Source organism: Anomaloglossus baeobatrachus, chromosome 5, assembly GCF_048569485.1.
Source record: "Anomaloglossus baeobatrachus isolate aAnoBae1 chromosome 5, aAnoBae1.hap1, whole genome shotgun sequence".
NCBI lineage: Eukaryota > Metazoa > Chordata > Amphibia > Anura > Aromobatidae > Anomaloglossus > Anomaloglossus baeobatrachus.
Genome location: NC_134357.1, coordinates 419303455 through 419330410, shown reverse-complemented (window position 1 = coordinate 419330410; position 26956 = coordinate 419303455). Strand labels below are relative to the sequence as shown.

General features: G+C 46.4%; 1 protein-coding gene across 1 annotated transcript in view; it reads right to left on the bottom strand.

The window, feature by feature from the left end:
- Positions 1-229: 229 nt before the first annotated feature.
- RDM1 (RAD52 motif containing 1) overlaps positions 230-26956 on the bottom strand; it is a 34455-nt gene continuing 7728 nt past the window's right edge. The window contains exons 2-7 of the mRNA XM_075347737.1: positions 22219-22398; positions 8093-8215; positions 7683-7845; positions 3571-3669; positions 775-863; positions 230-388 (exon numbers count right to left, since the gene is read on the bottom strand). Of these exons, the coding sequence (XP_075203852.1) occupies positions 290-388; positions 775-863; positions 3571-3669; positions 7683-7845; positions 8093-8215; positions 22219-22398 (753 nt within the window). The 3' untranslated portion in view covers positions 230-289. The remainder of the gene's footprint in view (positions 389-774; positions 864-3570; positions 3670-7682; positions 7846-8092; positions 8216-22218; positions 22399-26956) is intronic.

Below are 26956 nucleotides of genomic sequence, written 5' to 3'. Positions count from 1 at the left end.
AGTGAGCACTAAAAAGTCGACGCCCGACTCTGGCTGAGCAACTAAGAAGCCTCAGGTTGCCTGCCAGACTCTGCAATGTGAACAGAGTCTGAAGTCCCCATGTCACCTAGTGAGTGAGGAGAAGAACACTGGATGACAATAATTGACTTAGATATACAGATGAAGGTTTACAAACTATATAGAAAAGACACAAACTAAATATCACAAAAGCAAACATGTCACAACAAAACATTACAGATTTAATGTCTATACAAAGTACAAAAAAATAAATTATAAAAATTAAAAACTTTTATGATTCTACCAAAGTATCTTCATGGAAGGTGAGCTCAGCCCACTCTTCATCTTCTACTCCTCCAGGATCCAATGGAGTCCACGTGAAGTCATTTACCTACAACACAAAAAGACTTAATGTAAGTCTACAGAAATACTAAAATTACAAGTTGTGTGACTAAGACGACACAAAGCAACCTAAGGGTTTTTATCAGTCATTCTTTTGTAAAATATTAATATATTTTCCCCATCAGCATGCATTAGATAAAAATAGTAAGCGTTACTGATCCTTCATAGATCAGGTGATGCCTTTTTTGTGGCTGCTCCTGGTCCTTAATGGCAGGCTGCGACGGTGACATCATGACTATAGCGCATGTGACCGATGTGGCCAATCATTGGGCTCAGTGGTATTATGTCAACTACATCGGCATTAACACTGTGCCCAGTAATTGGCTGTAGCAGTCACTGGGATTCTGAATAACAAGGTGGCGTATTCTTCCTCACCTGAATGAGTCCTTGCAGCTCTTCCTCTGTTAGGCAGTCTACAGTAGCATCTTCACCAGTAACATATTCCACGGCAACTTTTCCATTGTCTGTATTGGAGGACATAAACAACCAGCAAGATTACCAACATTTTTCTTAGCAGTGTCAATAACACAATGGCACAGAGACGATTGATATAAGGAAACCGCAGCTTATATAGAGATTTGGTGCACAACAGTACAAAGTGTTTCTCATTGGACACATCATCTAAACTTAGGCCACCTATACTATGCCAAAATAAAGAGGAGCGACCACATTGCATCTTAAAGAGAACCTTTTAGCACAATTTTGTAATGTACTGTAAAGATATGACTGTAAAGGAGCTCTAATATTCAGTAAATTGAAACTTTTGGTAAAAAAAATCCCTTTTGTGGTTTTGTCATGGCTATCTCTCTGCACTATGGGACTAGTGACAGATTCAGGCCTTGAGTCATTTCCATTCTTGACTCTCAATATTAAACATGTTTTCCTTTCCTTTGGCAGTCGTAGGGTTAATGTCAGTATTCCTTTCTGGCAAACAGGCTAATTGCCAGCTCAGGTGTTTCCGGTTTAGGACCACTCCCAGTCCCTTTATATACCCGCTGCTATTATTATTATTATTACGCTACCAGCAAAGAGTGATGATAATTCTCTTTATCATTTGGATGCTGAGCCAGGAGGTGGAAGGAGCTGCTGAAAACCCTCCGTAGAAGTTGCGATGGTGGCTGCAGTCTTGGTGCTGACTGCAGCAGTCTGTTGGTGTGCTCCCGTCTGTTTTCCTTCCCTTGTGTATTGTATTAGTGCAGCAGTGGGGTTAGCGTTCTTCACCTGCCCACTCCCTAGCCAGGGACTATTAAAGGGTCTTTTCAAGGTTTCAGTTTCCTGCTCGGCGACAGGTGAGGAACCTGAATAGGGACTGGCTAGGAGTGCAGGGCACATTGGCAGGTAAGTGGAGATGTCCATCTTCCCTAGGGTCCTCCATTATTAACGTGTTCCCAGTGTACACCTTGTTCGTCGTGGTGTAACCCCTGCTGTTGTGTGTTTTGTCTAGCAATGGACTCTCCCCTAGTCTGCACCGTGACAGGTTCTTGGTTAATCACCCTTTGAATTTTTCTGCCAATTAGATTTCAGTCAGGGGCAGGACTGTACACTTAGTAGTGACCGGTCATTCACAGACTGGAAGCAGGTGGAGGGGCCAAGGAATCATACACAGGGAGGAGAAGGTCCAGTGTACAGTCCTGCCCCGTGCACAAAATCTAATTAGCAGGAAAATTAAAATGGTGATTAAAGATGAACCACAAATGGGTTTTAATTTAATTACTGTTACAGCAACATTACAGTCATGTCTTTACTTTTCATTTCAAAATCGTGCTGACAGGTTCTCTATAAGGTGCCAGATTGGAAGAAAATAAAGGACATTAGTAATATAGAGAAGAGTGTGTTTTACCATTAGGCTGAAGTGATTAATGGCTTCAAAGCCACAAAATTCCTGTGAGTAAGCCTTAGGGTATGTGCGCACGTTGCTTTTTACCTGCTTTTTACCTGCTTTTTTGCTGCTTTTTCTTCTGCGCTGTTTAATGCCAAAATGGATGTGTTCTTCTATTCAAGCAAAGTCTATGGGAATTTGGGTTTCTTGTTCACACTATGTTGTTCAAAATGCTGCCTTTTTGTGGCAGTACTTTGGTCAAAAACTCAGCTTTGCAGTGCAAAACCCAACTGGCAAAAATAATTGACATGTTGCTTCTTTGAAAAGCTGAGTTTTTGACCAAAATTCTGCCACAAAAAGGCAGCATTTTGAACAACATAGTGTGAACAAGAAACCCAAATTCCCATAGACTTTGCTTGAATAGAAGAACATATCCATTTTGGCATTAAACAGCGCAGAAGAAAAAGCAGCAAAAAAGCAGGTAAAAAGCAACGTGCGCACATACCCTTAGTTGGCCAACACATGCTCCTGAGATGCAGGCCATATTATTAGAATATTGCACATTCAGATTTAGCTGCTTTAGTGGTTGTTTTGAGGTCTAAGGGGTACTTTGCACGCTGCGACATCGCTAGCCGATGGTAGCGATGCCGAGCGTGATAGTAACCGCCCCTGTCGCAGATGCGATCTCTTGTGATAGCTGCCGTAGCAAACATTATCGCTACGGCAGCTTCACACGCACTTACCTGCCCTGCGACGTCGCTCTGGCCGGCGACCCGCCTCCTTCCTAAGGGGGCGGGTCATGCGGCGTCACAGCGACGTCACACGGCAGGCGGCTAATAGAAGCGAAGGGGGCGGAGATGAGCGTGACGTAACATCCCGCCCACCTCCTTCCTTCCGCATTGCAGGCGGGACGCAGGTAAGGAGATGTTCCTTGCTCCTGCGGCTTCATACACAGCGATGTGTGCTGCTGCAGGAACGAGGAACAACATCGTACCTGTCGCTGCAGCAAAATTATGAAAATGACTGACACTACACAGATCACCGATTTATGAAGCTTTTGCGATAGTTTATCGATGCATCTAGGCTTTACACTTTGCGACGTCGTTACCGGCGCCGGATGTGCCTCACTTTCGATTTGACCCTGGCAATATCGCAGTAGCAATGTCGCAACGTGCAAAGTACCCCAAAGAGTTGCTCTAACGAAAGATTGCCAAGATCAAAGCAATTGGACACCATTAATAAACACAGGTTGGTAATATGACAGCAATATATTTAGTTACATGACCCCTTTAACGCTACAGGATATTAAATATTGCATAATGTTTTATAAAACAGCCTGCAATAACAATTACCAAAAACCACCAGCAGGATCTTCTGAAAAGCATTAGAAAGAGCCCTTTGCTCAGAAAACTTCTGTAATTTTTCAGTCTTTGATATAACTTCAAGTGGATCTGGGAAGAACATAAAACAAGATACTGAGATATAATAGCAATAAAAAATAATATCGTACACACAGGCAAGTCATAAGTACGGTCCGATAGTCCTTTATCATACTGACTCTATAGTCCTGCATTATTGGTACGCTATATGTATAACTAGGGCTCACATAATGGTCAGTGCCACTTTAAATCCCTGTGCTATGCTCCTCTTCCTCTGCATAGCTATAGAAACAAAAATTACTACCCCATTTCCCATAAAATAAGACCTAGCGCGAAAATAAGCCCTACTTGCATTTGTAGTTTACAAAGTACTTACCAGTGTTCAACGCATGTTTCCCTCATAAGAAATACAATAAGTTGATTGGTTAGTTTGTGATTGGAGCATCAAATCAGCTCAGAAAATATCTCAATGTTAAGTCCCAATACAAAAGTAAAGAGTTAGAAAGGTTGTACAGCATAAAAAAAAACAAATGTGCTAACATAATAAAATAACCAAAACTCAACTGTCAAATCCCCAGTATCGACGCTCAGGTGGTTCCTGCTCCTGCATCACACACATCATTATGTGAATGCTGCAGCCAATCACTGGCCTCAGCTTTAAAGGGAACCTGTCAGGTGCAATATGCACCCAGATCCATGAGCAGTCCTGGGTGCATATCACTAATCACTGCCTAACCGTCCCTGTATACACTAGGATAGATAAAGAGATCTTTAGGAAAATATTTCTAAAGCTCCTTTATGATATGTTAATGTGTGCAGGGACTAGTCGCAAGGGAGTTAGTTCACTTGGATAGTCGGCGACATAACATGGTAGCACGCCCCTGTGGGCGAGCTAACATGCTAATGAATGCGCAGCGGCTTGGTCGCTCTCACCTGAGCTCCCACTGCTGGTTTTCGGTTCAGTGCGCAAGATCAGAATGTTCCCGGACTTCTGGTCATGTGCACTACACCAGTTTGAAGCTGGGACACATACACCCAGGTTCATAGTAGCCATGACTGGAAGCCCTAGACTTCTGATCATGCGCACTGAGCTGAAAACCAGTGGTGGCAATCGAAAGGTGAGCGGGACCATGCCTCTGCATTAGCATGTTAGTACGCCTACAGGGGCGTGCTTACATGCTAAGCGGGTTGACTAGGCAGAGTAATGCCCTTGTGACTAGTCCCTGCGCTCATTGGCATATGATAAAAGATCTTTAGAAATACGTTTTCTAAAGATCTCTTTATGCTACTAGATGTTGGGACAGTTAGGCAGGCTTTAGAACTATACACCCAGAAACACGAGCAGTTCTGGGTGCATATTTCTAATCCCTGCCTAACCGTCCCAACAGCTAGTAGCATAGATAAATATTACAGCTGACAGGTACACTTTAATAATGGCATATAAAGCATAGGAGCAATGAAACCACTGATTATTCACTTAACCATTTTAGACAATGTACGGCAGTGGTCACCAACCTTTCTTTTACCTTGAGGCTGCACTCAGATGAGTGACATGTGATGTTTCATTGAATAGCACTCAGACCAATATTTGTTTAAGGGGCAGTGCCGATCAGTGTATTTTTTTCTCAGCCAATTCGACAGGAGAATAAAAATTGGAGCATGCTGTGATTGTTAGCGTAAATCGGATGGTGGGTACCTATTAAAGTCTACAGGTGAGTGTGAAATCATCGGGCTGCACTCGATTACATCCATTTTGTATTCTCACATCAGGTGCTTCCATGACACTATTCCATCCAGTGTCAAACAGCCCTCAACAGGCAGAATCATACTATCTCCAGAGACTTGATTTATTTCTTTAACACTTAAAGGGGTTGTCTGACAAACAAATTTGTTATTATTATTCCCAGACCCATTAATTAAAATTAAGTTCCACAATTGGATGTTTAAAAAAAAAATGTTCCAGTGCTGAGATAATCTTATATATGTGTCTCTACTATGTACTGTGTAATGGCCGTGTCTGACCGTACCACATCTCCTGGGCAGGGGAAGAAACAAAAGAGTATACAGACACTACTGCATGGGATCGCAAAGAGAATCAGCTATTATGATGTAATGTCCGTATATTTTTTACTTCCTCCCCAGGCCAGGAGATGTGGTATGATCAGACCATGTCCCTGTACAGTCAGACACGGCCATTACACAGTACATAGCAGGGACACATATATACGGTAACATTATCTCAGCACAGGAACATTTGTTTTAAACACATCCAATTGTGGAAATTATTATTATTTAATGATCTATTGATTTAAACGGACTTTAAAAGTAATTTTGCTTGTGGGAACAACCCTTTAAGGCCTAAAACACACTTCCGCAAAAAAAACGTGCGTGTGACACGGTCCGTTTTTCGGGTCCGTGTTCCGTTTTTTTGGGGCGTTTCTCCGGTACGTATGGCATCCGTGTGATGGCGTATGCGAGCCGTGTGTACGTGTAAAATGCCCGTGTATGTGTATGTGGAATGTCCGTGTGGAATGTCCGTTTGTGTGTTGCACAATGTCATTGATACATGTCGGCTGACAACAGACAGAGTTGCGCGATGAGAATGAACTTGGGTGAACTTCACCCGACTTCATTGTCATGCCGCGGCTCTGTCTGTGTGCCGCGTACTGATTAGCGGTCACCTGTGAAGGATTCACCAGTGACCGCTAATCCCCCGAGTGAATGAAGTTAGCAACCCTCTCTCATACTTACTGCTCCCCGATCACCAGCGCGGCGAGGAACAGCTGTGCAGAGAATACGTGGCAACAATTACTTTGAAAATGCCGGCCGCTCATTAATCAATCTCTTATTCCCTGCTTTGCCCACCTACAGACGCCTGTGATTGGTTGCAGTCAGACACGCCCCCCACGCTGAGTGACAGCTGTCTCACTGCACCCAATCACAGCAGCCGGTGGGCGTGTCTATACGGTGCAGTAAAATAAATAATTTAAAAAAACGGCGTGCGGTCCCCCCCCATTTTAATACCAGCCAGATAAAGCCATACGGCTGAAGGCTGGTATTCTCAGGATGGGGAGCCCCACGTTATGGGTAGCCCCCCCAGCCTAACAATATCAGTCAGCAGCCGCCCAGAATTGCCGCATACATTATATGCTACAGTTCTGGGACTGTAACCGGCTCTTCCCGATTTGCCCTGGTGCATTGGCAAATCGGGGTAATAAGGAGTTATTGGCAGCCCATAGCTGCCAATAAGTCCTAGATTAATCATGTCAGGCATCTCCCCGAGATACCTTCCATGATTAATCTTTAAGTGACAGTAAATAAACAGACACACACGAAAAAATCCTTTATTAGAAATAAAAAACACAAACATATACCCTGGTTCACCACTTTAATAAGCTCGAAAAAGCGCTCCATGTCCGGCGTAATCCAGGGTGCTCCAGCGTCGCATCCAGCTCTGCTGCATGGAGGTGACCGGAGCTGCAGAAGACACCGCCGCTCCTGTCACCTCCACGCAGCTAATGAAGACAATAGCGTGATCAGCTGAGCTATCACTGAGGTTACTCGCAGCCAACGCTGAATACAGCTGATCGCGATATTGCCTTCATTAGCTGCGTGGAGGTGACAGGAGCGGCGGTGTTTTCTGCAGCTCCGGTCACCTCCATGCAGAAGAGCTGGATGCGACGCTGTATATGTACACCCAGATCTATCCTTCTGTGTGGGAAAATTCACAAAAGTAACCATATGGAGACGTTCTCTTCATATCTCTTTGTCAGACCTGGTGCTAATGTGCCAAGCTGGCAAACAGCTGCGAACTACAAAATACAGGCCCATGAGCCACATGTGGCGCCCAAGTCACAGGTTGGGGACCCCAAATGTACAGTATGTGATAGGCAGCAAGGATCACCGGAGCTGTAGGGATTAATAGGCAGGGGATTTCGAAGGTGAGTCATTGTAATTTTATCATGATATCACATTGCCAATATTTTATTTAGAAATTCCCAATCCCTTTAATCCCAGCCTTAGAAACATAAAAAAACAGATTCTCTATAGATTTACAATCCAGTATTCTCATAATGAATCATTACCATTCTGCTTTTCAATGCTTTCTTCTGCAACTCCAACTCCTCTACTGAAAACTCCATGAGAAGGAAGGGTCACCTGCACAACACACAGGTATCGTAGTTTTGACGGTTCTTGTGGTTCCGATTCCTCCTCTGGATCATAATCCAAACCAGTTATATTCTGCATCTAAAGGAAAGTATAAATATGCATAAACAGACATACTTGTACATCAGGAGCCCAGGGAAGCAGGAGGACAACACCTATGGAGCTGTAATAAGTGCGTTTTAGGGATCTCTGTGCAGTTGGGATCCACATCAATGCCTCTCTACAGACATAGGCTACATATACTATGCATAAAGACAATTTGTGAGATTCAACTATATATTATGGTCTTCAAGGGCACATGGTACATATGAAGATAGAAATTACTTACAGCAAGTATCCTTGAGGACCAGCCATTAAACCCAAGGTAATAGTTAGCCAGTTCCCGACATCTGTGGCCGTACAGCTCCAGAGACTTGTACGGAAATCCTTTCTGCTTGACACATATTTGCACCTAGGTAGAAGAAGACAAGGCTCAACTAAATAAGCATTAACCAGATAATTCAAGCTCCTCCTTTATGTTACATAGCCATGTAACATCATAAGAAAAAAGGAAAAAAAGATCAAAAGCCCATAATCCTCAAAAAATGTATCAAATTTAATTAAATACAAAAATTAACAACATGTGTACATATATCTATATCAGAAAAAGGCTTTTCTTTTTTGAGCGAAACGCGCGTCAGGCGCTGCTGGACTGCAAGGATACATCCTTACAAGCAACCACACACTATAATATTGTTCTATCTCAGGTGACTATATATTACTCATTGTTGCCCATACTTAATCTATCTAGGATTATTAGTATGTGTGTGTGTGTATGGGCCTTCCTTACCATCCACGGAGCTTTATTTTACTCTATGAGTGTCAATAGTAGGACACCAGTGACCCCTAGTGGTGTGACTTATGTAGTTTGTGAGGATAAATGAATGCCATGTCAATGCTCACATTGAATTGGATCTAAGTTCTATAACCCTGTGATGTACGTGTCCACAATTTATTTTATTATATATATAAAAAGAATACACATATACACACGTTAATTTTTGTACTTAATACCATTTGATACCCTTTTTGAGCATTATGGGCGTTTTATTGTTTTTTTCCTTTTTTCTTGTAATTGTTTCAATAGCGGTTTGACCTTAGTATATATAGTCCGCAACATGCTGCTAGATATGTATATTATTATTAATTATTATAGCGCCATTTATTCCATGGCGCTTTACAAGTGAAAGAGGGTATATGTACAACAATCATTAACAGTACAAAACAGACTGGTATAGGAGGAGAGAGGACCCTGCCGGCGAGGGCTCACAGTCTACAGGGAATGGGTGATGGTACAATAGGTGAGGACAGAGCTGGTTACGCAGTGGTCTACTGGACTGAGGGCTATTGTAGGTTGTAGGCTTGTTGGAAGAGGTGGGTCTTGAGGTTCCATGTATATGCAATCATTATAGGAAGTGTCCTTGCTAAATTCTGTCAATATACATGTTGTTTCAGTGCTTTTTGTAAATTATATCATGTAACATCATGTACTGTACATGACTATTTAGCTCACATATAGCTGTAACCTCCTGTAGATAAAAAGTTAAGTAAGGCTGGGTTCACACATAGCGACAGCGATAACGACGTCGCTGTTACGTCACCATTTTCTGTGACGTAACAGCGACCTAGTAAGTCGCTGTTATGATTGCTGCTTAGCTGTCAAACACAGCGACGCAGCAGCGATCATAACGTCGCTACATGTGCAGAGAGCAGGGAGCCGCGCACACTGCTTAGCGCTGGCTCCTTGCTCTCCTAGCTACAGTACACATCGGGTTAATTACACGATGTGTACTGCAGCTACATGTGCAGAGAGCAGGGAGCCGCGCACACTGCTTAGCGCTGGCTCCTTGCTCTCCTAGCTACAGTACACATCGGGCTAATTAACCCGATGTGTACTGCAGCTACATGTGCACAGAGCAGGGAGCCGCGCACACTGCCTAGCGCTGGCTCCCTGCTCTTCTAGCTACAGTACACATCGGGTTAATTAACCTGATGTGTACTGCAGCTACATGTGCAGAGAGCAGGAGCCGGCACTGGCAGCGTGAGAGCGGCGGAGGCTGGTAATGAAGGTAAGTATCGGGTAACCACCTTGGTTACCCGATGTTTACCCTGGTTACAGCTTACCGCAGCTGCCAGATGCCGGCTCCTGCTCGCTTCATTTCGTCGCTCTCTCGCTGTCACACACAGCGATCTGTGCGTCACAGCGGGAGAGTGACAATAAAAAAACGAACCAGGGCTGTGTGTAACGAGCAGCGATCTCACAGCAGGGGCCAGATCGCTGCTCAGTGTCACACACAGCGAGATCGCTAATGAGGTCACTGTTGCGTCACCAAAACCGTGACGTAGCAGCGATTTCGGTAGCGATCTCGCTGTGTGTGAAGCACCCCTAACTTCTGCATACACTACTTATCCTGTAGTGATAATGAGATACATCCTGAAAGAAGGTGGATTGGCACCACCAAGAAATAATATGTACAAGACAGTTCTGTGCAATGTACTGTACTAGAATATACACAAAAGGGCGACGGGAAATTGTGCAAAAGTAGCACCAGAGACTCAAAACAAAAAAAGATCTAAATACGGTAATTATAATCCTGTATGTGCAAAATATCAAAATACTGTATTGGAACAGTGAACAAAGTGCTATAAAAACTTTTAAAGAATAGACCACACTCTCCCATACGATAAAATGGAGAGTGAACTCCAAACACTCTCTAATAGCCAAAATAGGGGCAATAAACACACAGATGAACATATCATGAATATAAAGATATACATATAATACATAATTTATTATTTGTACAGTACACAATGGGTCTAAAGAACAAGGCCATAGACACAGAAAAAGTGTATGCATACACAAAGGTGGAAAAACAACTGTGTCCTATCAAAGTACAGATGAATAGTCCCCAATGTTGGAGGGAGAGAGGAGAGAATGCCCCAGGCGTTACGCTAACATGTGACTTCCTCAGGGGTAGGCTTAGGTACACCATAAGAGGTATATAAAGTATACAGAAAGTAATTAGAGATAACATACAGGTGTTAAATAATTAGAAACAAAGTAACACATAAATTATGTGGAATAGATATACTCACTAATGAGTCCAATCAGCATTATATAAATGGCCATTTTTGTATGCTATATATTTCCATTTTTTTCTTAGATTTTCCTTAGCAGTAATGCATATCCTATATTCTTACATTCATGGTTTGCATGCTTTAGCATTTCAGAATGCAACTGTCTGTTTTGTTATTATATGTCATGTTCAATTTTGCACCTGTTCAGTCTGCATTTTGGGAGTGCTGTCAGCCTTTTTGTCTAGAGTCATGCCCTCTGACCGTGCACCCGTCCTCCATAGCGACAGGTGATTTTATTCTAGAGTAGCAGGTTCCTACTTGCCCATACACATGGAGGTTTGTAACCCAGAGAGAGACTTTAGTTTAGTGTAGGTTCCCAGTATACGAGATATGCCTGTGACGTGGCTACTGGGCAGATATAAAAATGGCCATTTTTGTATGCTAAATATCTCTATTTTTCCTACATTTCCTTAAGCAGTAATGTATATCTATATTCTTGCATTCATTGTTTGCATGCTTTAGCATTACAGAGTGAAACTGTCTTTTTTGTTGTTTTTGATGCATGGTATAATACGTGGGCCTTCACTGTGCATTTCACCTTGATACGCACAGCTGGAGAAAGTTGCGGCATGCACGTCAAGCTGGAGTGCGCCATCAGGGAAATAATGAAGTCATGCGCTAAGTACAGGCAAACAATTAGAATCCCCTAGATCACAAGGAATTCTCATTGAAGAAATATATCAACTGTCGCACCAGAAATGTAGTCTATGCCCTCATGTGTCCATGCAAAAAAGTATACATGGGTCAAACGACACAGGAGTTGTGGAAGCGTGTTCAATATTTCTCTAATATTGTATTAGCAGGGAAGCATGAAAACCAGGGCCACCCCTTTAACTATTTTTGCAGGCCTCAGTACTGAAATCCCCCAGCACTCTTGGTAACGTGGGGTCTGCACTGTGCTAATCACAGTGATTTGATTGTGAGATGAGCAGTCATGTAAGGATGGAGAAATTGACAATCCATCCGCAGTCCAGTTTAGTGAAGACTCTAATCACATGAACTGTGATCCATTTACAATAACAAAAACTTGGATGTGTCACAATTGAAGCAAAAACAAACGCAGCGCACTTTGGTTTACGTTTTGCATCTGTTTATGTTCAGTTTTTAACGGATCTGTTTTTACAAGAGGTGTCTCTGATCACCTCTATTGTTCTGGGCGTGAAAAAAGACTAATTAATGGATGACGTGACATATGCCCTTCCATTATCATCCTTTTCCCATAGACTTCAATGTTAAGGGGCTTGTCCTCAAGACTGGTCATCAATATCTGATCCGTGGTAGGGCGACACCCGGCATCTCGCCAATCATTTGTTGCAGGTGCTGCCGGCGCAACTGCTAAGGCTGCTTTCACACGTCTAGTTTTTGCAGTGTGGCTCAATCCGGCTCAAAAACCTATGCAACGGAAGCGGTGAAAAAAACGGATCTGTTGCATAAGTTTTTCCATGCGGCCCGTCCGTTTGACGGATGCGGCTTGATACTGAGCATGCTCAGTGCAAAAAACCACATCCAGCCCCTAGATGCGTTTTTTGACGCAGTACACCGCATCCGGCGTCCATAGGCTTGCATTGTAAATCGCACCGCATCCGACGCAATGCGTTTTTTTCGCCGCACAAAAAACGTGCCAGGCAACGTTCCATCCGGCCGCCGCATGGAAAAATATGCCGCATCCGGCAAAAAACGGGACGCAACGCAAGGCCATGCAGCACAATACGGCGCTAATGCAAGTCTATGCAGAAAAAAACGCAACCGTTGGCAAAAAGACGGTTGCGTTTTTTCTGCAAAGAGCCGTATTGTGCCGCACATCAAAAACAGGATGTGTGAATGCAGCCTAACTTACGAAGCTACACAGCACAGCTCCGTCGACGGAATAGTGGCCGCGGCTGGGTACTGCACATGTGCTTCTTATTGATTCTGGCCACTATACAGTTGACAGAGCTGTGTTGTGCAGCTCCGTTACTGAGTAGTTCTATCGGCTGGTGGCACTGGGAGCAGCTAATCAGTGGGGGTCCTCGGTGTTGCACCTCTAATCACACATTGATGATCTATCCTAAGGACAGGTTATCAATGTAAGCATGTGTGTCCATGAACCAGATTTGTGTGCAGATTTTCTGCACACAAAACTGCATATTTTGGCAAGAAAACACCGCAAAAAAAAACAAGCGATTATCATGTATGCGTGTTTTTTCCATGCATTTTTACATTTGTTTTCATGTTTGTTTTAGTCATTGCGATTGCGGGGGTTCTGGCTCTCACTGCCAGCAGCGGTGCCTGCGCAGCTCCCGGTAGTTTAACCCCCTGAATGCTGCGATCACTGCAATCACAGCATTCAGGAGGCAGCTAGAGGAATCGCTTACCTCTCCCTGGTGATCAGGTCCCTGTAATGCGATCACAGGAACCTGATCGTTGCCATAGCAACCCTGGGTCATCACCATGATGACCCAGGGTTAGGCTGGTTTCACATCAGCATTTTTTTTTTCTTTTAACTGCGGCACGAATGGATTTTTTGTCGCAAAGCTGGATCCTTTACAAATGCATTGTCATTTCAATGCATTTGCAATGCAATCGCGGCAATATGCAGTCTCATGCAGTTGCGTGCGGCACACACTGGAGCCGTTACTTCGCGGTATTTTACCTTTTTTCAAAAACGCTACTTGTAGTGTTTTTGTCCTCAGGCAAAGAAGGGAATTTTGTTACTTACCGTAAATTCCTTTTCTTCTAGCTCTTATTGGGAGACCCAGACGATTGGGGTATAGCTACTGCCCTCTGGAGGCCACACAAAGCACTACATTAAAAGTGCAAGGCCCCTCCCCCTCTGGCTATACCCCCCCCGTGGTATCACGGGTTCTCCAGTTTTAGTGCCAAAGCAAGAAGGAGGAAGCCAATAACTGGTTTAAACAAATTAACTCCGAATAACATCGGAGAACTGAAAAACCGTTCAACATGAACAACATGTGTACCCGCAAACAACAAAAAAACATCCCGAAGGACAACAGGGCGGGTGCTGGGTCTCCCAATAAGAGCTAGAAGAAAAGGAATTTACGGTAAGTAACAAAATTCCCTTCTTCTTCAGCGCTCTATTGGGAGACCCAGACGATTGGGACGTCCAAAAGCTGTCCCTGGGTGGGTAAATAAATACCTCATGTTAGAGCTGCAAAACAGCCCTCCCCTACGGGGGTGTCACTGCCGCCTGCAGGACTCTTCTACCTAAGCTGGCATCCGCCGAAGCATAGGTATGCACCTGATAATGCTTGGTGAAAGTGTGCAGACTGGACCAGGTAGCTGCCTGGCACACCTGTTGAGCCGAAGCCTGGTGGCGTAATGCCCAGGACGCACCCACGGCTCTGGTGGAGTGGGCTTTTAGCCCTGAAGGAACCGGAAGCCCCGCAGAACGGTAGGCCTCTAGAATTGGTTCTTTGATCCATCGAGCCAGGGTGGCTTTAGAAGCCTGCAACCCCTTGCGCGGACCAGCGACAAGGACGAAAAGTGCATCGGCACGGCGTATGGGCGCCGTGCGGGAAATGTAGATTCTGAGTGCTCTCACCAGATCTAGCAAACGTAAGGCCTTTTCATACCGGTGAACCGGATGAGGGCAAAAAGAAGGCAAGGAAATATCCTGATTAAGATGAAAAGAGGATACGACCTTAGGAAGAAACTCCGGAATGGGGCGCAGCACAACCTTGTCCTGGTGGAACACCAGGAAGGGAGCCTTAGATGACAGAGCTGCCAGCTCAGACACTCGCCGAAGCGATGTGATCGCAACAAGAAACGCCACTTTCTGCGACAGCCGAGAAAAGGAAACTTCCTTCAGAGGCTCGAAGGGCGGCTTCTGGAGAGCAACTAGTACCCTGTTCAGATCCCATGGATCTAACGGTCGCTTGTACGGGGGCACAATATGACAGACCCCCTGCAGGAACGTGCGCACCTTAGGAAGACGTGCTAGACGCTTCTGAAAAAACACGGATAGTGCCGAAACTTGCCCTTTAAGGGAGCTGAGCGACAAGCCCTTTTCTAACCCCGATTGCAGAAAGGAAAGAAACTTGGGCAATGCAAATGGCCAGGGAGACACTCCCTGAGCAGAGCACCAGGACAAGAAAATCTTCCACGTTCTGTGGTAGATCTTAGCCGAATTCGACTTTCTAGCTTGTCTCATTGTGGCAACGACTTCCTGAGATAATCCAGCAGATGCTAGGATCCAGGACTCAATGGCCACACAGTCAGGTTCAGGGCCGCAGAATTCTGATGGAAAAACGGCCCTTGGGACAGTAAGTCTGGTCGGTCTGGCAGTGACCACGGTCGACCGATCGTGAGATGCCACAGATCCGGATACCACGACCTCCTCGGCCAGTCTGGAGCGACGAGTATGACGCGGCTGCACTCGGATCTGATCTTGCGTAGCACTCTGGGCAAGAGCGCCAGAGGCGGAAACACGTATGGGAGCTGAAACTGCGACCAATCTTGAACCAAGGCGTCTGCCGCCAGAGCTCTTTGATCGCGCGACCTCGCCATGAATGCCGGGACCTTGTTGTTGTGCCGAGACGCCATTAGATCGACGTCCGGCACTCCCCAGCGGCGACAGATTTCCTGAAACACGTCCGGGTGAAGGGACCATTCCCCTGCGTCCATGCCCTGGCGACTGAGGAAGTCTGCTTCCCAGTTTTCTACGCCTGGAATGTGAACCGCGGATATGGTGGATGCTCTGTCCTCCACCCACATTAGAATGCGCCGGACTTCTTGGAAGGCTTGCCGACTGCGCGTCCCTCCTTGGTGGTTGATGTATGCCACCGCTGTGGAGTTGTCCGATTGGATTCGGATCTGCTTTCCTTCCAGCCACTGTTGGAAGGCCAGTAGAGCAAGATACACTGCTCTGATCTCCAGAACATTGATCTGAAGGGTGGACTCCTGCGGAGTCCACGTCCCCTGAGCCCTGTGGTGGAGAAATACTGCTCCCCACCCTGACAGACTCGCATCTGTCGTGACTACTGCCCAGGATGGGGGCAGGAAGGATCTTCCCTGAGACAATGATGTGGGAAGGAGCCACCATTGTAGAGAGTCTTTGGCCGTCTGGGAAAGCGAGACTTTCCTGTCCAGGGACGTTGACTTCCCGTCCCATTGGCGGAGAATGTCCCATTGAAGTGGGCGCAGATGAAACTGCGCAAAGGGAACTGCTTCCATGGCTGCCACCATCTTCCCTAGGAAATGCATGAGGCGCCGCAAGGGATGCAACTGGTCCTGCAGAAGAGATTGCACCCCTGTCTGTAGTGACCGCTGCTTGTCCAGCGGAAGCTTCACTATCGCTGCTAGAGTATGAAACTCCATGCCAAGATACGTTAGTGACTGAGTCGGTGATAGGATCGACTTTGGAAAGTTGATGATCCATCCGAAAGACTGTAGAGTCTCCAGCGTAGCATTCAGGCTGTGCTGACATGCCTCCTGAGAGGGAGCTTTGACCAATAAGTCGTCTAGGTAAGGGATCACCGAGTGTCCCTGAGAGTGCAAAACTGCTACCACCGCCGCCATGACCTTGGTGAAGACCCGTGGGGCTGTCGCCAGACCAAATGGCAGAGCTACGAACTGAAAATGGTCGTCTCCTATCACAAAACGTAGAAAACGTTGATGTTCTGTAGCAATTGGCACGTGGAGATAAGCATCTTTGATGTCTATTGAGGCAAGGAAGTCTCCTCTGGACATTGAGGCAATGACAGAGCGGAGGGTTTCCATCCGGAACCTCCTGGCGTGCACATGTTTGTTGAGCCGTTTTAGGTCCAGAACAGGACGGAACGAGCCGTCCTTTTTTGGAACCACAAAGAGATTGGAGTAAAATCCTTGCCCTTGTTCCTGAGGAGGGACTGGGATAATCACTCCTTCCGCTCTTAGGGAGCCCACCGCCTGCAGCAGAGCATCTGCTCGGTCTGGACGTGGGGAGGTTCTGTAGAACCGAGCTGGAGGACGAGAATTGAACTCGATTCTGTACCCGCGAGACAAAATGTCCGTCACCCACCGGTCTTTGACCTGTGACATCCAAATGCCGGAAAAGCGGGAGAGCCTGCCCCCGACCGGCGATGCGGAGGGGGGGGGCTGGAAGTCATGAGGTAGCCGCTTTGGAAGCGGTACCTCCATTTGCTTTCTTGGGGCGTGTGTGAGTCCGCCACGAATCTGAGTTTCTTTGCGTCCTCTGAGTCCCTTTGGACGAGGTAAACGGTGTCTTGCCCGAACCTCGAAAGGACTGAAACCTCTGCTGCCACTTTTTCTGCTGAGGTTTGGATGTTCTGGGTTGTGGTAAAGAGGAGTCTTTACCCTTGGACTGCTTAATGATGTCAGCCAATGGCTCGCCAAACAGTCTATCTCTAGACAAAGGCAAACTGGTTAAACATTTTTTGGAACCAGCATCTGCTTTCCAGTCCTTTAACCACAAGGCTCTGCGCAAAACTACCGAATTGGCGGACGCCATTGAGGTGCGACTGGTAGATTCTAGGACCGCATTGATAGCGTAAGACGCAAACGCCGACATCTGCGAGGTAAGGTGCGCCACTTGCGGCACTGCTGGATGCATGATAGCATCCACTTTTGCTAAGCCAGCTGAAATAGCCTGGAGTGCCCATACGGCTGCGAATGCCGGAGCAAACGACGCGCCGATAGCTTCATAGACAGATTTTAACCAAAGGTCCATCTGTCTGTCATTGGCATCTTTAAGTGAAGCGCCATCCTCCACTGCAACTATGGATCTAGCTGCAAGTTTGGAAATCGGGGGGTCTACCTTTGGACACTGTGTCCAGCGCTTGACCACCTCAGGGGGGAAAGGGAAACGCGTATCTTTAGATCGTTTAGAGAAACGCCTTTCTGGGTGAGCGTCGTGCTTCTGGATTGATTCTCTGAAGTCAGAGTGATCTAACAAAGCACTCAATTTACGCTTGGGATAAAGGAAACGAAACTTTTCCTGCTCCGCAGCCGCCTCTTCTGCTGAAGGGGCTGGGGGAGAAATATCCAACAGCCTATTGATGGCTGAGATAAGGTCGTTTACCATGGCATCCCCATCCGGGGTATCCAGGTTGAGAGGGGTTCCAGGAGTGGATTCCTGATCACTCTCATCCGACACATCACAGGGAGACTGATTGCGCTGAGACCCTGAGCAGTGTGAAGACGTCGAGGGTCTTTCCCAGCGAGCTCGCTTAGGGTGGCTGGGGCCATCATCTGAGTCATAATCCTCGGCCTGTGAAGCCGGGGACCCCCCTGTGGGCTGGATACATTCCAAGTAAGGGGGACCTGAGGACAGAGGCCTCTCCGTGCCCAGAGACTGAGCCCCATGCATAGATTGCAAGGTTTCAAGGATTTTTGCCATAGATACAGACATATTATCTGCAAAAACTGCAAAGTCCGTCCCTGTCACCGGGGCAGAACTTACAAGCGTCTCAGCCTGGGTCACTACCTCTCCTGACTCCGGCTGGCGAAGCAGCACCGGGTCGGAGCATTGCACACAATGGGGGTCATCGGAGCCTACTGGTAGATTAGCCCCACATGCAGCACACGCAGTATACACAGCCCTTTTTGCCTTGGCCGCCTTGCGTTTTGAGGATGACATGTTGCTGCTTCCACAGAGTGATCTGGGATATGCAGCCAGAAGCGCACCTCACAGTGCAAGAAATACAATATCTATATATATGTACCCAGTACACTGACACACAGTGAGGCACTAGAGGGACCAGCACAGAAAAATCGCTTACCGCCCGCTTAAAAAGCGGGTGTGTGGTCGCCAGATAGCCCCTAGTCCAGGTCTCCCAGAGCCTTGCGTCCTTCCTCCAGCCAGACTGCATGTAATGGCTGCCGGCGTCTCTAGAGAGGAAGGGGGGCGGGCCCTGGGCGTTCCTGGCCAAGAGCGGGAAGCCTGCTTCCCTCTGTGCATAGTGTGAGGGCTGGAGCATGTAAATCAGGCTCCAGCCCTCGTCGCTGCTAACGAACAGCGTCTCTCCCCTACCCTGAATGACAGGGTGGGGGCGGGAACGAAACGGAGCTGCCGGCGTCCTAGGCCCAAAAAGCCGGGGACTAAATTTATAACCGCCGCCGCCGTAAAAGCGCGGACGGCGGATCCCCGGCGCACCACAAGTCACAGCAGCGCCGCCCGGTCCAGAGGGGGTAGGCGCTGCGTTCCCAAACACAAACAATCCCCCAGTAATCTGTAGGGACACCAACTCCACGTTGCGGTCCCCGGCGCACTACAACACCCAGCCAGCCCGGAGTGTGTCTGTGCCTGCCGGGGACACAGAGTACCTGTATGATGCAGGGCCTGTCCCTGATCGTACTCCTGCTCCGTCTCCATCAGGTTCTAATGGGTCTGTGGATGGAGCCCGGCATCAGAGCTGAGAGGCCGGCAGGATCCCACTTCCACAGAGCCCTACAAGGGGATGTGGAAGGAAAACAGCATGTCAGGCTCCAGCCCTGTACCAGCAATAGGTACCTCAACCTTACAACACCATCCAGGGGTGAGAAGGGAGCATGCTGGGGACACTATATGTGTCCTCTTTTCTTCCATCCGAAATAGTCAGCAGCTACTGCTGACTAAAATCTGTGGAGCTATGCATGGAATGTCTGACCTCCTTCGCACACAAAGCTAAAACTGGAGAACCCGTGATACCACGGGGGGGGTATAGCCAGAGGGGGAGGGGCCTTGCACTTTTAATGTAGTGCTTTGTGTGGCCTCCAGAGGGCAGTAGCTATACCCCAATCGTCTGGGTCTCCCAATAGAGCGCTGAAGAAATACCGCATGTCAATAGATCCGTTAGATTGCAGCGGTACCTGCAATGTATTTCAATGGGCGCCAGATCCTGCTGTACCGGAAGTCGCCGTATCCTGACAGTCAGAATCCTGTTTTCTGTACTGAGCATGCCCAGAAAGCAGCCTGGCAGAGTCAGTACAGAAATCTCTCACTCTCTCTCTCTCAGACAGAAGACCAGGATCATGGAGGGGTGAGAGGGAGAAATAATGATGGAGTCCCTAAGTGTGTCTGTGTATTTATTCCTAATAAAGTATTTTTTCTCAGTGTGGTGTTTTTTTTTAACCCTTTATTGGAGATTGTTAATGGCCGGGTCAAACTTGGCCTGACATCTCGGGCTTTATACCAGCTTGTAAAACAAAGCTGGTATTAACTCCTTATTACCTAGCGTTCCACCCGACACCAGGGCTGCTGGAAAAGTTGGAAACAGTGCCAGAAAATGACGCTTCTATGAAAGTGCCATTTTCTGCGGCGGCTGCGGACTGCAATTCGCAGTGTAGGGGGGCCACCCAATCCCCAGCTGCCTAGTTGTACCTGGCTAGACACAAAAATTGGGCGACGTCCACATCGGGTTCTTTTAATTATTTCATGAATTTCATGAAATAATTAAAAAAAGGGCTTCCCTATATTTTTGGTTTCCAGCCGGGTACAAATAGGCAGCTGGGGTTTGGGAGCAGCCCGTACCAGCCTGCTGTACCTGGCTAGCATACAAAAATATGGCAAAGCCCACGTCATTTTCTTTTTACCCCTAACCCAAGGGTTAGGGTTATGTGTTTGGGGTTTTTGGAGTTTTTTTTTTAATTTTTTAATGAATTTTAAACAAAAAAAAAAAAATCGACACGGGCTTTGCCCATTGAGCACCCGAGCATTTTACTGCTCACTCATCTCTACTCCTGACCACACAGCCAGTAGAACAAGTAATCAGATCAGCTAACTCAAGTGTCAGCGGGACACAGAACAAGTAATCGGCCAACACTGGAGACAGCTGATCTGAACTCAGCTGAACTCCTGACCACACAGCCCGCACACGGTCACTCGTGATCGGCAGCAGGCAGTGACTGCTGATAACCTGCATCCATCGCAGCGCGTGCGGGCTGTGAGATCAGGAGTTCAGTTGACTCCTGATCAGCTGACTCCAGTGCCGGCCAATAAATTCTGTGTCCTGCTGCATCCATCACAGCAGCCATAAAAAGTAGAAGTAGAAGGATCCGGTAAAATAACAATTGCGGTTGCATGCGTTGCACATTCAATCCACAGGTTCCGGTCATATGCGGTTTGCGTTTTTTTGCCTACAGGCAAAAAACCACTGATGTGAAACCAGCCTTACTGAGCTACGGATCGCCTCACACCCCATGGCGGATGCATGATATGTGAGGCTAAGTGTCAGTGCTGCGAGTGCAGCACTGACAGATATAATCCACTGCAGTGATTGAGCATGAGCACTGCAGTGGATTATATCAGACACAGGAAAAAACGCAGAAAAAATGAAGTGTTCCAGAGTTTTTAATTGCCAAAATCTGCAAGAAAAATAATTTGCAACATGTACACAACAAGTCAGGATTCTCATTGACTTTGCTGGGATGCATTTTTACTTACAGTATAGATTAACATCTGCAAGAAAAAAAGCACATGAAAAAAACGCAGCGTAGGCACACAGCCTTAGGTTATGTGCCCACGGGACAATGTATCCGCGGATTTTTCCACAGGTTTGTCCGCAGGTTTCCCGCAGCTCCTCCCCAGAATCCGCATCTATCCATTGCTGCGGGTTTCGAGCATTTTTGTTGGCAGTAAACCTGTGGGACAAGTGCGGAAATATCTGCGGAAGTCCCGTCCTCTAACTCCATATTGGAGGAGCGGTAATTCCGCAGATATTTCCGCATGAATAATTGACATGCAGTTACATGCGGCTGTGGGACATCTGCAGCATATTCCGCAGCTGCACATACCGCAGCATTGATACAGCACTCCCGAAACCCCTAGGGTAACATGGGGAGTGTCTGTACTTGCTTAAACCTGCAGATTTATCTGGAAAATCCAGATAAATCCGCAGGTTTTCGGCGGCAAAATCCACGGGTACATTGTCCCATGGGCACATGGCCTTAAAGTCCTGCACAACCCCTTAAAAAAAAAAGAAAAGATCCAGTTACTATCAGTCGGACCATAAAACGTGTAGATTACGTTTTTTCATCCAGCTAGAAAAACGGATTGTAGTCAAACAAAAGACATTATATGACATTTCTGTCCCCATTCATATGAATGGAATCCTGCACTGGATCATCTCATTTCTGTTTTTGTCATCACAAAACAGATCCAAAAGTGAAAATAACTACTGGACATGTGAACAGAGCCTTAGCTGCTAGAGACTGTCTATATACAAGCTTGTTGACTGTTTCCAGTGACATTCAGCAGCATAATGAGTGCAGGTGTAGACTATGGTACCGGCTGTGACTGTACATCCACGCTATTACTTGCTTGAAGAAGGTCACACTGCGAATCACTGCCATCTCAATTACCTTTACAGGAGTGTCCTGGAAGAGATTCTTCTTGTTACACGATGCCTGTGCTCTCTTGGCACTTTGGGAAGAGAAGTATTTGATGACAGCATAGTACCCAGGCTCTGCCACGCCAGCATTTGGGAAAAGCTTCAGTGAGTACAGAGGTCCAAACTGACAAAAAACTTCTTGCAAAGAGCACTAGGAAAAGAGAAATGAGTGAGAATTAATGATGAGTGAGTACTACCATGCTTGGGTGCGCCTAACTAGTGATGAGCGAGCACTACCATGCTCGAGGGCTCGATACTCGAAACTAGTGATGAGTGAGAACTACCATGCTCGGGTGCTCGGTACTCGAAACTAGTGACGAGTGAGTACTACCATGCTCGGGTGCTGCTAACTAGTGATGAGCAAGCACTACCATGCTCTGGTGCACGGTACTCTAAACTAGCGATGAGTGAGCACTACCATGCTCAAGGGCTCAGTACTCGAAACTAGTGATTAGTGAGCACTACCATGCTCAGTACTCAAAACTAGTGATCAGTGAGTACTACCATGCTTGGGTACTCCTAACTAGTGATGAGTGAGCACTACCATGCCTGAGGGCTCAGTACTCGAAACTAGTGATGAGTGAGCACTACCATGCTCGGGTGCTCGGTACTCGTAACTAGTGATGAGTGAGCACTACCATGCTCATGTGCTCAGTACTGAAAAAATACTTCTTGCAAAGAGCACTAGAAAAAGAGAAATGTGTGAGAATTAGTGATGAGTGAGTACTACCATGCTTGGGTGCTCCTAACTAGTGATGAGTGAGCACTACCATGCTCAGGTGCCCAGTACTCGAAACTAGTGATGAGCAAGCACTACCATGCTCAGGTGCTCAGTACTCGAAACTAGTGATGAGTGAGCACTACCATGCTCAGGTGCCCAGTACTCGAAACTAGTGATGAGTGAGCACTACCATGCTCGGGTGCTCGGTACTAGTAACAAGCAGGTCGTATGTTCTTATGGGCTTGACTCGAGTACCAAGTATAATGGAAGTCAACAGTTAACTCAAGTATTTTTCTGGAAGATCTTCAGGAAAAATGCTCTATACTCAAGTTGAGCCATCAGAACGTCCGACCTGCTAGATACGAGTAAGAAGCCATCGAGCATGGTAGTGCTCACGCATAACTAGTGAGAATAGGTCACTCGAATAAAGGATCACTATGAACCAAATTGATAGACTGTGATGGGGTTAGGGTTACTGCAGGCCTGGGGGCAGAACATGACACAATGAACTCTACCCCTCATGTGAGGAGAAAGAGCAGCTTATAGGAAAATATTCATTATATATAGATATAAGTATTCAGGAAAGATTCGGTCTAAGGCCACGTACACACGTTGAGTATTTGGTGAGGTTTTTACATCAGTATTTAAAGGGAACCTGTCAGGTGCAATATGCACCCAGAAGCACAAGCAGTTCTGGGTGCATATTGCTAATCCCTGCCTAACCATCCCTGTATACACTAGCATAGATAAAGGGATCTTTAGAAAAAGAATTTCTAAAGATCTTTTACCGTATGCTAATGAGCGAGGGGACTAGTTCCCTGGCCATTAGTTCCCCTGGCTACTTAGCTCCATTAGCCCTGTGGCCGTGCTATCATGCTAATGAATGTGCAGTGTCAGAGGATAATCTCACTCACCTCTCCGCTGCCATCTCTGCCCGACACTGGATTTCGGCTCATTGCGCATGACCCCGGAGTTTGGGTCATGCGCACTATGAAGCTGGGTGTATGCGTCTTAACTTCAAACTGACCAAAACTCCGGGGTGATGCACACTGAGCCAAAATCCAGCGTCGGGCGCCGATGGCAGCAGAGAGGTGAGTGAGATCATCCTTGGACGCTGAACATTCATTAGCATGTTAACACTCTGTCGTGGAAACCCCTTTCTTGGGAGAGCTAATTTAGGGTGAGATGCAAGGGATCTCCAGATCTGCCAATGTTGGTCCAATTAATAGCGATGCATCGGAGACAAACACAAGAACACAGTCAATGTCCGTGTACCAGGCTTTGTCTGAAACTCAGATGCCCAAACAGTAGTTTATTACAACCACAAAAGAAAAGGGGACGGCTTAGTACATGACCAAAAATGGAATGAAAGTTGGAAATAACAAAATCGTAAATTATGGATCCTGCTGAATTCCTTAAAACCAGATCTGTCCAGTTTCTGGACCTTCAGTAACAAAGAAACTTTAGACAAAGGCCTCTTTAAAGCGACTACGCTCAGTGCTATTGCTTTTATGAATAACACTTATAAAGCTAATACAAAAATACAAAATTATCAAACATATATAAATTGCTTAAATGATAATCAAAACTTAATATAAAATATTAACCATAACAATTCCTCCCTTTTTATTATTTACAGATAATTTATCCATCAGCTATATCCCCATGCTATGACAGCATGGAGGGGCCAACCCCATTCACCGATAGATATCTTGTTTGTAAATGTCATCATATATATTTACTAAGGGAGCACTGAGGTATTTTTCACATGTGGTAACTGACGGCCTGTGATACTTGATCTTACATGTCTCTTTTCATAGTGTTGTCATTACAAATATAGCAATTCTAGCAGCTACATACACTAATAGTACCAACATTCCCATCTGTAGAATGCCCATCAGCCACCCAGTGATACCTGAGAACCAAATTGTCGGAGACATTTGTCTGCAGCTCGGTTATATAGGGAACGTTTGGGTAAAGCACTTATATCTAGAACACCATGAGGAAATATGAAGGTAGCGGCATAAGGCGTGCAGAGGTGTCGATCCCCTCTGCGCCCCGGGAAAGTCATTTATAGGCCTGGTGACCACATACTAGATATAAATCCTTAGGAATTGTGCAGTGTATTATGTCAGTGGTTCTCCCAACACAACACATATCAGTCAAACGTCCTTTGCTTCGAAGGTTTGGTACACAAATTTCAGCAGTTTTTGAGACAGACCTCATTCCTTCAGGATGTCTTAGACTCAAAATGTTAGTTAAATTGGTAAAGTTGTTCACAAGTCTACACAGAATGTGTAAACCACAGTTCACTATTGCTCAAAACATCCATGGTCACTTTTCTGGAAACAACTATCATTACAAATAATCACGAGTAATTGAAGTACTCTCACAGTTTTTCCAGTCCTAAGAGTGTGAGCATCACAGGCGTAACTTATAGTCCTCATATAGGGTCAGGGGATCTGCAAGATATGGCATAGAATTAGAAGATATTGGGCTCGGAGTGCATATCCAACAGTTCTTAGTGCTTTAGAGTCCATATCTTGGAACAGAACTTGGTGATGCTTTATCAGTTTGTTATCACAGTCCTCTTTTAGGGGTGCTTCACACACAGCGAGCTCGCTGCCGAGATCGCTGCTGAGTCACGCTTTTTGTGACGCAGCAGTGACCTCATTAGCGATCTCGCTGTGTGTGACAATGAGCAGCGATCTGGCCCCTGCTGCGAGATCGCTGCTCGTTACACACAGCCCTGGTTCGTTTTCTTCAAAGCCGCTCTCCCGCTGTGACACACAGATCGCTGTGTGTGACAGCGAGAGAGCGACAAATGAAGCGAGCAGGAGCCGGCATCTGACAGCTGAGGTAAGCTGTATCCAAGATAAACATCGGGTAACCAAGGTGGTTACCCGATATTTACCTTAGTTACGAGCCTCTGCAGCTCTCACGCTGCCTGTGCTGCCGGCTCCGGCTCTCTGCACATGTAGCTGCTGTACACATCGGGTTAATTAACCCGATGTGTACAGCAGCTAGGAGAGCAAGGAGCCAGCGCTAAGCAGTGTGCGCGGCTCCCTGCTCTCTGAACATGTAGCTGCATTACACATCGGGTTAATTAACCCGATGTGTACTGTAGCTATGGTAGGAGAGCAAGGAGCCAGCGCTCAGTGTGCGCGGCTCCCTGCTCCCTGCACACACAGCTGTGCGCTGGTAACTAATGTAAACATCGGGTAACCATACCCGATGTTTACCTTAGTTACCAGTCTCCGCAGCTTCCAGACGGCAGCTCCGTGCAAGCGCAGCGTCGCTTGCACGTCGCTGCTGGCTGGGGGCTGTTCACTGGTCGCTGGTGAGATCTGCCTGTTTGACAGCTCACCAGCGACCAGGTAGCGATGCAGCAGCGATCCTGACCAGGTCAGATCGCTGGTCGGATCGCTGCTGCATCGCTAAGTGTGAAGGTACCCTTAGTGCCTCATTGATAGGACAAGAGGTACAGTTGCCATCAGCATAATCCAAAAGGCAGAGTGGTTATCTTTGTATCTTTGCCTTGGATCTTGACAGAAGTGGCAGTGGTTAGCATCACTTAGAATGGTTCCCTGGATCTAGGCTCAAATGGTCTCCTTATGTGTCTCTTGACCACGACCCAGTCGCCTGGTGCCGGTGTGTGTGTGTGTGCCGCTTATAAACTTGGGGTCTGGGATGGAGGAAAGAACACAGTTATGAGTAACAGTCAGATGTTTGTGCAACTCAGCGACATATTCAGTGAGAAAAGCATACGAGGCCTGCAATTGCTGTGGGAAATATAATTCTGTCTAAGGAACACTACCAAACATTAATTCATATGGGGACAGCTTCTTTATACCTCTTCGGGCAGTTCTCACTGAAAGCAGTGCGATGGGCAAGCAATCTACCCAGGACAAGTGTGTTTCCTCCATGCACTTTAATTTAAGAGTACCGTTAAAGCGTTCCACCTTCCCACTACTTTGTGGGTCAAAGG